This window comes from Mesoplodon bidens (assembly GCF_964165515.1).
Source record: "Mesoplodon bidens genome assembly, chromosome: 3".
In the NCBI taxonomy this organism is placed as follows: Eukaryota; Metazoa; Chordata; class Mammalia; order Artiodactyla; family Ziphiidae; genus Mesoplodon; species Mesoplodon bidens.
The window spans coordinates 4,496,441-4,509,376 of NC_138178.1; the positions used below are offsets into that span (position 1 = coordinate 4,496,441).

Here is a 12,936-nt window from a genome sequence, read left to right on the forward strand (position 1 = left end):
AAAGACTTTCTCCAAATTACTCCGTTGCTTTGAAGTTATCCTGACTACCCCTTATGAAAAAATCACCCTAGCAAGCAAGGAACCAGCTTACCTCCTACCCCCCAAAAAAATAATTTCTCTCACTTTAAACTACAACCTCTATTGACAGACACTGGTATATTTGTCATTTAATTTCATTTAAACATTTCGAAGGCAAGGAAGCAATGTTACAGAAGGAGCATATAGTTTGGGCCATTGTAGATCAATATTTGTGGACAAAATGAGCACTTTCTTACAAAAATTCTCAAAATTATTTGTGATGTCAGAAGTGTTTATTATTCTCAGTGACTAAAACGAGCGACTGTACTGGTAAAAACTGATTAGTCAATGTGTAATGGATGATAATATAAATTTGGACAGCCTACCTTTTGGATTATTGCAATAAGTTTTTAAAACCCCTAAAATTTATTCTGTATTTCTAAGCTTCTAGATTTTTTAAATGTTCAGAAAGTGCAATATTTTATAATTATTCAAACAGAAACAAATATGTAGGAGGGGAGAAGAAATAAAAGGGTAAAGGAAGAAAGAGAAAGATTAAGAGAAAGAAATGGCTTTCAGAGTCAAGTATATATGATTTGGGGATAAATAGTATTCACACACCATTTTCCTTTGGTTGCAGATATTCAGAGCGAATACTCTGTTTCAACTCAGAAGTTACTAATGTCAGGCCAAATGGTTTGTAAACAAGGAAGGTAGGTAATTACAAAATTAAACTATCATTTCCTTTCGTGACCACAGATAGATGAAAAATCAAACAATTTCAGCTATCATACTATTGCACTTAAAGCCCATTGTGGATTTTAAGAAATTACCATCTTAAAATGTGTTATAATTGAAGATGTTGCATCCTCATCATTCTTGTACTTTTCTGGGACAGTCATTCTCCACAGTAGGTCATGGTAATGACACTAGCTGGTAAGATGACAACAGGCTTGTGATGTGAAGAGGACCCTTATTGAAGTATAAGCTCTAAATTATACAGAGATCGAACATTAAAATAAAGTTGGTAGTGTACTCGGAGGAGGCAAAAAACTTCCACACTTTGAGTTTTCCCACCCTTACCGCTACTCCTCCGCCGTGAGTCTTCCCACCCTCACCGCTACTCCTCCGCCGTGAGTCTTCCCACCCTCACCGCTACTCCTCCGCCGTGAGTCTTCCCACCCTCACCACTACTCCTCTGCCGTGAGCTTTCCCACCCTCACCGCTACTCCCTCGCCGTGAGTCTTCCCACCCTCACCACTACTCCCTCGCCGTGAGTCTTCCCACCCTCACCGCAACTCCTCCACCGTGAGTCTTCCCACCCTCACTGCTACTCCCTCGCTGTGAGTCTTCCCACCCTCACCGCTACTCCTTCGATGTGAGCTTTCCCACCCTCACCGCTACTCCTTCGCTGCTAGGGAAATCTATAAAACGGCTGTTGTTCAACAGATACAGAGTTTCAGTTTTGCAAGATGAGGCATTTCTAGAGATCTGTTGCAGAGCAATGTGAAAATATTTAATACTATGGAACCGTACACTTAAAAGGGTTGAGATGGTAAATTGCATGTATTTTTTACGACATTAAAAAAAATAACAGAAATAGTCTGGAATGATCATGCACCTGCCTAGAGGTTTTATTTTGCTCTAATTTAATACCTATGTTGTTAAAAAATCCCTAGAAATATTTAACCAAGTTTCACATCCCATTCTTCCACAAATGGACAGTCAGTGGGAAAGTGATTCTTCTTGACCAACAGATAAAGACATCTGAAGTTTAACATGAGCACCTGGGTGCCTAATAAAGTTCAAAGTTGCCACACTTTCATGGTGGCTACAAAAGATCAGAAAATGTCAGGAATTCAGCAAGGACAAATCAGGGGCTGACATTTCCCAGGCAAAAGGCAAAGTTTCAAGTTCTTTAATTCTTCTACTTTCCCCATTGTCCTGAGGGCAGCTACAGTGTGGTTTTGGAAGAGAAAGGATGTTTCCTTCCTTGGGAGCTTGTACATCTTTCTTGATTGGAGTCAGATTTGATATAAATCTTTCCCATCCTTACAACAGAACTGGACCTACCAACTAAATTCTTAACCAATCCTGAGCAGCTTCTTTGAACAGCTCTGAAATGATTTCTACACGGCCAGAGCATTCTTTCCTGGAAATTCAATTGAAGGTGGTGCTTAGGGGTTGAGTTTCAGCATACTGAACACTGTGTTCTAAATAACGTCTCCCTGTGTCTTCCCCTCTTTAATGTCTTACATTCTTGTAATTTCAAAAGGCCAACAACACAAACCTTTCTCTTTAGTTATATGATGCAACCGTTTAAATTGAGGACGGTGATGTTTTTCTAGGTTCTTTTAGTGAGTATGACTTGTTTGGATTTTTCTCAGGAAGACTATTTCCTAGAAGAGTCTAGAAGTTAATTAAAAAGGGAATTAAGCTTTTTTCATGGATCTTCAGTCCAAAACCCTGTTTCCCATTGGCCTGTATAACCAGACCCCGTGCCAGGGAGGTGTCTGGTTATACAGATCCATTTTTGAGCCATCACTGACCACAAGGTGTTGAATTATTTAGCTGCTCACTTTTAATGAAGCTTTTTTTCCTCTCCGTGACGTGGAGTCTTAGATGTATGGACCTGGCATGTTTTTGTTCACAATCTTCAAATGAATCACTCGATGTAGAATCCATTATGAGTTAGAAATAAGTAACTGAACAATTCTGCTATGATGGGCATTGCAGACTACCTCAAAGAGAAAGAAAAGCAGTTCTGAAAAATGTGTAAGGCCCTCAGATCAATGGTAATATTTTAAATATAGTTAAATGTCATATTTTTACTATCCATCATAGATGTTCTTAAGCCACCACTTTTTTTTCTTTTGACTTTTAAATGTCAGGTGCTTTAAATTTACAGAATGCATTTTTGTATGCATTAGCCCATTGGAACTGGACTGGTATACTGTGAAGTCTTAGAGTAGTGCTCACATACTGCAGTGATGTTATGGGTCACAGGTGAGTGTGAATATTGATCCTTTCACTTCCACAACCGGGAGGCTGGCACCTCCTTGCACTGGTCACCTCCATCCCAGAACAGCCTCTTTGGTCTACCCCAATGTGCCTTCATTTTTACTGTGTGCCATCATGTGGAAATGGATAGGAAGCCCTGTAATATCACTACTTCCCACTGTGCAGAGAAAGAGATGGGCTTGGGATATTAAGCGATTGCTGAAGATCACAGAGTTGGCTGGGGAAAGAAGGCATGTCTCAGCTCTGCATTTCTGATCCCAGCACTGATGTTCTTTCTCATATACCATGCCATATCTCAACTATGGACCTTGAAGTTGGTCCATGCTTGAGTCAAATACAGGGGACAAACTTGATTTATATAAGCTATACACAAAATATAAAATATTCGTTGAAAGGCAGTATAGCATAGGTGGTTAAAAACAGCTTGTCTGGGTTTGAATCCCAGCTCTATCACTTACCAGCTGTGTGTCCGTGGGCAAGTCACTTAACTTCTCTGTGCTTCAGTTTCCTCATCTCTAAAGTGAGGATAATAATAATAATTTCTAGTTGGTGGCACTGTGTGAGGACTCAGTGAGCTGATCAATGTAAAATGCTTAGAGCGGTGCCTGGTATACGGTACGTATCCTTCACTTACCATCATTATTGCATACACTGTGTGCATTAGCTCTCCGAGTAAAGAACCAGAACTTACTCTCTGGAGTGGGGGGTGCCAGCTTTGCTTGTTGGTCCTGGGGCAGCTGGCAAGAGCAGCTCAGCAATTGTTGGATGATTGCTGGACTCATTTGCTTAAAGTCCTCCTTAGAAATGGCTGAAAGCTTGTTCTGTAGAAATATCTCCACGAATTGTCCAGCAGAGAAGCAAGTCTGTAGGAGGAAGAGCATACACTGTTACCATCCTCAGCACTGAACCAAATTCCCCATTGACTACCATCCTTGAGGAGTCAGAACTAAGCGGAAGGGTTCAAGTCAACCCTTCCACACGAAGCCATTACTGTGTGTGTCTCCCTGAAGCCTTTTGTCCATAACTAATTCCCCAGGATTATCTTTCATCTCTGATTAAAGCAGCTGTATCTCACTTTCATTCTGAGTATTATATAGTAGGAGTTTTGCACACTTTTGTCTTTCCTGAAGAGATGCACCGTGTTTTACAATGTGTTGGATAGTGTTCTAACCAGCAGCCTAAGGAAACCTTGAGGGGGGATGGCTTTGTAATTATGAACAAAGCTAAGACTTCACAGGATAAACAGGAGCTCTGAGGTAATGAGGTCATCGTCTTTAATATTCTCTGATTTAGCAAGCCTTTGTAGGCAACATGCATTTTTCAAAAGCAGTAAAAGTAAAGGTAATATTTTTAAAAGTGAATGCTGTATCAACTCGCTGGTGTGTGAACACTGAACGATATGGCTACCTCTGTCCCGTGACAGCCTTCCACCACAAAAACAATTGAAATCACTGTTATTGCCTACTGATTTCACTAATTTTTATCTAGATCTCTGTGATTTTTTTCATATTGTATAGGGATATTTATGAGATAAAAAGTAGAAACAGACAACAAATGAAACGGGTCTCTAAAAATTGCCTCAAAGCATCTGTCCATTTCAGAAGTGTTAAGGGCTGACATTTTGTGCATCAAAAATGACACTGAAAAGTTTTCATACGTGGATGAGAAGGGTGTATAGTTTCACTAGCACAAATGCGTATCTTCTACTGAAATAAGACCCCAATGCAAGATCTGTGTGATCTTTAGTTACAGTAAGGTATCTTTAAAAAAGTCAGCGATGTATACAAGGATTGTCTGATCTGCCATGCTGTAGAAAGTAGGGATTTTAAACAAAGGCACATGGCTAATCAGAAAATAATGATGACACATTTGCTGGATTCTCCCACACAAAAATCCTTTGGGATGATTCCAAGGGTTAAAAAAGCTTTATCTTGATTGGGAGATGTTTGGTTGCATGGAACAGAACCTACTCAAACCAGCAGACACCAAGAGGAGGATGCATGAAGCTTACAGAGGATGTGTGCGATGGGAAGGACAGCCACATTTCAAGAGGAACTGAACCGGAAGCTGGAAAATTAGAACCAATGACTTTTCTCTGTCTCTTTGGGGCTTAGTATTTTCTTCTTTCTCTTTCCCTCTGCAGACATCTACTCCCTTTCAAAGTCTGGTCTTCTCTCTTTAATAAACACATGGCCATATAAGCCCTGACCCTAAGGTGACCTTTTCATCCAAGAACTGAAAATTGGATTGAGTCTGCAAACCCTGACAGATCTGATTGGCTCAGCAAAGCTATAGATGGGTTTTCTTGGTCAAATACCCATTTGATTCCATCAGTTTTGCCCCTGAGATAGGAGGTGGGGCCATGCTCTTCAAACATGGCTTCTGGACCCAGCACTGTGGGTGAGAAAGCCATTTCTCAGAAAGGGATTGGGCAAGAACTCCCAAAGCTTTCTACTACAAGAAGCAGCAGCAGAAAGCTAAACTTGTGATTTTTTTCCCTTTATCAAAATAATTTACACCAAAGACAATAGTCCCTTTTGTATCATTTATTAATCATGGAATAGAATTACTTCATCATTAAAAATACTGGCAACACTAAAGGGAAACTAACAACAAACTTCTGATAATGAATCCTTCATAATAAACATTCTCATTGAAAAATGCCTGCCTGGGAAGTAAGAGAGTGGAAAGATAAACATGAAAAGAATGCCATGCATCTTCCCGCAGTTCACTGTCAAGGAACTGAATAGTTTCTAGTTCTAGAATACCTTCTCATAGAGTAAGGTTATTCTATTATAAGCTTCTATGCCCTTGATATTTACTTGCTGTTCCTGTACTATTTAGGTTATTGTTGCATTAAATTTCTTCTGAAATCACTAACACAAATGTCCTTAAAGGGGATTCATTATATCCTATAAAATTTTGGTAGACAAAATGTTTTTCATGAAGAAGAAAACAGAATGGAAATTTAGATTATCAATAACCTTTGAAATAGCTTTATTCCTTCACATAAAACTTCAACATACTTGTACACTTGTGTTGACATCATCAGATTTCTGTGGAAACTTTACAAACACATTCTGAAGTGTTGCTTCTGGAACTTTAGTTTTGAGAATCCCTTGGAGGGCTTGTTAAAAGACAGGGTGATGGACTCCACAATTGTAGGGTACAATTCAGTAGATTCTGGGGTGGGACCTGAGAATTTCCATTTCCAACAAGGTCCCAGGTGCTGCTGATACTGCTGGTCCAGGGACAACACTTTGAGAATCACTGGTCTAAATAATATAGGCAGTATCTCCAGATCTAGCCTCTTACCTTAGGGTCCCCTCAAAAGTCACAAAGAAAGTGACATGTTGGAACAGAGAAGAATTGAGAAAGAGGTTGTTTCATTTATCTTGCAGAGTCAGTACAGAAAATGATTATTACTGCTCTTAGAAGATGCATGCCTTAAGTAGGTAACCCCTAAATTTTGAGACATAACGTTCATTCTTTATGCAAATAGGGTCTCCATCAGACAAATGGGTTCCCTTCTAAGAGCTGGCCCTGAAGAAATATTTAAAGAGACTTCACAAATAAGGATTAATATAGGCATCAACTCTTGTTACCTTCAGTTGAATACACTAAGTGTGAGTTTGAGAGAATCAGCTTTAATTGATGCGTTTGATATGTGGCCTAATTAATAGAAATTCACTTTTTAAAATATATCGTAGCAAAAATATGTGATAATGCCCAATCATTCATAACTTACAGGAACGACCTTCACTATTGTTAGGAATATTTAAGGAATTTTGCTCTTTTAAAATACAGACTGTGCTTAATAGGAATAGTAACTCATCCAAGATATAAATACCAAAATTGTTTTATTTCTTTAAATCAACATTTTTCAAACAACATAGTTGTTCAGAGCACAAAATATGCCATCAGACAACCTATGTATATACCTCAGTTTCTGTAAACTCAAGCAACTACTTATTAGCTCCATGCCTCAATTTCCTAATCTGTAGGATGCAATCATATAACCTAACTTCATACAACTGTTGTAATAATTATATGAAGAATGCAGGTGAAATTGTGCAGTGTCTAATACATTGTGCAGTGTCTAATACATTAATTTACTCATTAAATGTAAGCCATTATCATGGAATATCAATTTTTCAAGATTTTAAATAATAAGGGCAGGGAAGGTTTCTATGTGTAACAGAGTCTGAAAAAATGCTGGATCCAATAAGATTACAGAATTTTATTTACTAAAGGACCTCCCCAGACACATTAATATGCTACAGTGCAATATGTATCTTCAGTATTTCCCAGTTAGATTTGACCATAGCATCCCTTTTCAAGAATTATCTAGGTAGACTAGTGAATGTACTTTGGAACACAACTTTAGGAAATAAGAATATGAACATGTTTATAGGCTCATATATCACCTTTTCTCAAAAACCTTCTCAGGGCTACCTACTATACAAATATTTATCTGTTGCTCAAAATCCAAAGTAATCTCTTCATAATCTAATCTAACTTTAAAGTGTTCATTCATCATTGTAAGTTTTTATATAATGTCTATATCCTCCCACTACCCTGTTAGTTCCATAGAAGCCGTGCCTATTTTTGTTCAGTTATCTTTCCCTGGTGCCCACGATGGTGACTAGCACATAGTAAATGCTCACAGGTCTGCTGAATTAATTATTCATGCATTCAGTACGGACCCAGTGGGGGAAAGAGTAATATATATCATTCTCCTAAATATCTTGACCTCAAGTTTATGTCTATAGAGACCCACTTGTAAAAAGAAAAAACCCTGCCCACACTGTGGAAATAGAACATTTTTACATTTAAGGAAATCTACATTATCCTTTAACTTTTCAACAACTCTTAGAGAATGTTCACAGCTACTTCCTTTGACAATAGCAAATGATGGTACAAGAGGAATAATGACAATACCTGATCCCAGGAAATTGGACTGTCATCTGATCCTGGGTCCTCAGATACAGATAGATTAGGGTAGGCCCAATCATGGATTGTTAGGTTGTTTTGTTCCCTTTGAAGTTGATGGATTCTATCTTTTCTGATACAGGTATTTTTAGTCCAGAGAGTGTTGAGGAGTTGGTCTAGTTCTAGAAATTTCATACAAAATCTGGTGTCACATAGAATAAAGACAGGCCAGTTTCAGAATAATCACAATTTCACACGGCCACAGCATAGATATTTACTAAGTAAATTTCTAAGTTCTAAGGAAAAGCCAAGGTTTTACTCTGAACAAGAATAGAGAGCATTTAGGGACTGCCCTGGTGGTCCAGTGGTTAAGACCCTGTGCTTCCAACACAGAGGGTACAGGTTCAATCCCTGGTCAGGGAACTAAGATCCCAGATGCTGCACGGCATGGTCAAAAAAAAAAAAAAAGAATAAAGAATATTTATACTTCACATGGTTAATGATTCTCTCACAAGATCTTGAGATCTTAGGGCTGAACCATGATGAAATGAGCAATTCCAAAAATGGAGTGCCTTCTGATAAGACAACTAATTCTTTTTCTAGGTGTTCCCTATAAAAATGTAAACAAAAGATGAAACTGATTTAATCCTTAGAAAATTTATTCCCTTTAGGCACTATACATCCTTAGTAGATTAACTATAACTTTAATGTAAAGTCAATCTAATCATTTTCCTCTTCAGTGTTTAATGCAGGAAAGAAACAGGAATTGAAAAACAGCTGAGATTACTGGGACAAACGAGACTTTGTTTTCTAATGCTACTGTGGTATGGTTGTCAGTTTGCAGACTGCAGTTTAGTTTCCCTTGGTACAGCTGTAGCCTTAAAAAATGATTGATTATGGTGAATTTCTTGGGATTTATTCATCCTTCTACTTGTGAAAAAAATACCTCTGGTGTTTTCCTAAATGTTACCATCAGTAGTAGGAAAACTGCAAACTAGAATTACTACAATATTTTATTTTAAATGGCTAGTTTCAACAACAACAACAAAAAAAAAAGAGAGAGAGAGAGAGAGAGAGAGAGACCTGCAAAGAAATGGAAAAGTGTGACTCAGAGTCAGGGAAAAAAGCAGTCAATAAATATGTATCTGAGTATTCCTAGATGTTGGATTTACCAGACAAAGACTTCAAAGCAGTCATTATAAGTATGTTCAAGGAACTAAAGAAAATAATATTTGAGAGATTGAAGGAAAGTATGACAATAATAAATTAACAAATAGCAATTTTCAATCAGGAGATCAAAACTATAAAAGTCTAAATGGAAATTCTGGAGCAGAAGAACAGAATAAATGAAGTGAAAAATTCACTAGAGGAGTGAATTGCAACAATATGCCACAGCATATGGAGATGGTAGAAGAAAGAACTGCTGAATATAGGGATAAATTAATAGAAATAATCTAATCTGAAGAACAAAGAGAAAAAGGAAGAACAAGTCTCTGAGACCTGTGGGAAACAGCAAATATACTGACTCATATGTAGTGGCAGTCACTTGGAGAGAAGAAAGAGAAAGAAGTAGAAAAAGATACTAGAGAAAATAATGGCTAAAAACTTTCTGAATTTGATGTAAAGCCTTAATCTACAACGTTCAAAAAATTCATCAGAGGGAATTCCCTGGTGGTCCAGTGGCTAGGACTCCATGCTCTCACTGTCAAGGTCCCAGGTTGGGGAAATAATATGGGGCATGGTCAAAAAACAAACAAACAAACAAAACAAAACAAAAAGAAGCTCTTCAGACATCAAGTAGGATAAATATAAAAGATTCAAACCCAGACATAGTCAAACGGTTGAAAGTCAAAGACAAAGATATATCTTGAAAGCAGTGATGGAAAAATGACTCATCACATACCAAGGGAGCATTGATACAATCAATAGCTGACTTCCCATCTGAAAAAGAGGCCAGAAAGTAGTGGAATAAGATGTTCAAAATGCTGAAAGAAAAAACTGTCAATTACGGATTTAATATCCAGCAAAACAACCCTTCAAAAATGAAGGTGAGGAAGCAACCTAGGTGTCCATCGACAGATGAATGGATAAAGAAGATGTAGCACATATATACAATGGAATATTACTCAGCCATAAAAAGAAATGAAATTGAGTTATTTGTAGTGAGGTGGATGGACCTAGAGTCTGTCATACGGAGCGAAGTAAGTCAGAAAGAGAAAATACTGTATGCTAATACATATATATGGAATCTAAAAAAAAAAAAAGGTTCTGAAGAACCTAGGGGCAGGAGAGGAATAAAGATGCAGACATAGAGAAAAGACTTGAGGACACGGGGAGGGGGAAGGGTAAGGTGGGATGAAGTGAGAGAGCGGCATGGACATATATACACTACCGAATGTAAAATAGATGGCTAGTGGGAAGCAGCCGCATAGCACAGGGAGATCAGCTCGGTGCTTTGTGACCACCTAGAGGGGTGGGATAGGGAGGGTGGGAGGGAGATGCAAGAGGGAGGAGATATGGGGATAGATGTATACATATAGCTGATTCACTTTGTTATACAGCAGAAACTAACACCATTGTAAAGCAATTATACTCCAATAAAGATGTTAAAAAATAATATAAATAAATGAATTTTAAAAATGAAGGTGAAATAAAATTATTCCCAGATAAACAATGAATGGAGAATTCATTGGTACCCGAACTGTCTTATAAGAAACACTAGATGAAGTTATTTAAGCTGAAAAGAAATGATCTGAATGGTAAGTCAAGTCCACAGGAAGAAATGAAGAGTACTAGAAATATAAATATGTGGGTTAATATAAAAGACTCTAAATATATTTCTTTATCATTGTTCTCTCAACTCAATGAGGAAACAAACTTTTCTTTCAAAGTCTAGAACATGATAAGGGTACAGACCATTCTCAAAATATTTACCATTATATTGGGGTTATTAAGCAATGTAATTAGATGACAAAGAAAAGAGACACACGAATTGAAAAAGAAGAGGCAAAACTGTCTGAAAACTAAAAAATTAGGGCAAAATAAAATGAAATATTTAATCATGGAACAGGTTATAAAATTAATCTATAAAGAATCACTAACCTTCACATAGACAATGACCAGTTAGAAGCTGTAATGAAAGAGAGGACCCCAGGTAAGAGAGCCAAAAGGAAGGTTAAATGCCTAGGTATAAATGTACCAGGAAATGTCTAAAACCTATGTGAGGGAAATAATAAAACACTCCACAAAAGCACACATGTAGATATGCACAAACAGAAACACTATGGGATATAAAAATGCAACATCTTATAAATATCATTTCTAAGTTACTTTATAATTATTTTGCAATTCTAATAAAATTATCACAGGGTTATTTTTTCCCAGAGCTTGACAGTTAGGTGATATTTGTTAGGAAGAGTGAATAAGCCAGGAAGACCCTGAAAAGAAGAGCAATGAAGAAAGCTAGCTCTATCAGAAATTAAAATATACTATAAAGCCACTATAAGTAAAACAGTACAGTACTGGCACATGCATAGATAAGTGGGCCAATAGAACAGAATGGAAAACAGAAATAGACCTGATTGCATTTATCATTTTATTATATAAAAGAAGCATCTCAAACCAGTGGAGGAAATAATTTCCACTGCATTTTAAATAAAAGGTATAAAGAAAACTGCATAGTCGTACAGAGAAAATAAACTGGATCTAATCCTCACAACATGCACCAGAATTAATCCTAAATGGATCAGAAATGCAAGCATACAAGTACTAGAAGAAAACATGAGTAACTTCTTCTATAACCTGGGAATGTGGGAAACTTTCTCAACTCTAACTCAAAATCCAAAAGCAATAAGAGAAAAGTTTGATTAATTGGTTTATATAAAGATAAAAAATATTTGGAGAAACAATTATCCCAGCTTAGGCAGAAAATGTACAAGATGAACCTGGAATATTTTATACTGGAGAGCAAGGGAGATATAAAATGTGTTAAGGGTTTTGACAAAGGACTTACAGCCACCTTGAATAAGATTCCACTTCTCAAAGAGGGAACGATCTGAGTATCAAAAGGATAATAATGACAATAGATTGAGAAATCTATTGATATAAAAGAAATCATAATGATATAAAAAGAAAAGCTCATTGTTCCTTGAAGGATGCAAGGAAAATGTTATTATTTTGTAAAGTGGTAAATTAAAGAATCAAGAGTTTATCCTTACTTTCCTTTAAGAACCTCAATAAAATGAAATTATGGTGAGGGAAAGATTTTCCACTAAAGAATTATTACACTGAAACATGAAGAAGAACTGAGAGAATTAGAAGATCACCACTGTGTAAGCCCCAAACAATTGATCAATCTAGGCAATGACCATCAATAGCTTATAACTTATCAGAAAGAGACAACCAGATGTTATGTGTTGCCGATGGAAGATACCAACGATCAGACTGTAGCCCCAAATAAATAAGCAACCTAAAACTAATCAAACCTCTTCGTATAAAAATCAATATACACGAAACACGGTGCATAGAAACACATGTAAGGGACTTCCCTGGTGGCACAGTGGTTAAGAATCTGCCTGCCAATGCAGGGGGCACGGATTCGAGCCCTGGTCCGGGAAGATCCCACATGCCACGGAGCAACTAAGCCCGTGCACCACAACTACTGAGCCTGCGCTCTAGAGCCCACAAGCCACAACTACTGAGCCCGTGCGCCACAACTACTGAAGCCCGCGTGCCTAAAGTCTATGCTCCTCAACAAGAGAAGCCACCGAAATGAGAAGCCCACGCACGGCAACGAAGAGCAGCCCCCACTCACTGCAGCTAGAGAAAGCCTGTGCACAGCAACGGAGACCCAGGGCAGCCAAAAATAAATAAATTAATTAATTTTAAAAAAAGAAACACATGTAAAATGAGTAGGAATGCAATCAGCAAAATCCAGATGGGATAAATGATCCCTTTTTGTTTTTT

At 37.5% G+C, this 12,936-nt stretch overlaps 1 protein-coding gene across 1 annotated transcript in view; it reads right to left on the reverse strand.

Moving 5' to 3' along the window:
* SLC39A12 (solute carrier family 39 member 12) overlaps window positions 1-12,936 on the reverse strand; it is a 75,257-nt gene that overhangs the window by 38,257 nt on the left and 24,064 nt on the right. The window contains exons 5-6 of the mRNA XM_081229493.1: window positions 7,981-8,153; window positions 3,731-3,902 (exon numbers count right to left, since the gene is read on the reverse strand). Of these exons, the coding sequence (XP_081085619.1) occupies window positions 3,731-3,902; window positions 7,981-8,153 (345 nt within the window). The remainder of the gene's footprint in view (window positions 1-3,730; window positions 3,903-7,980; window positions 8,154-12,936) is intronic.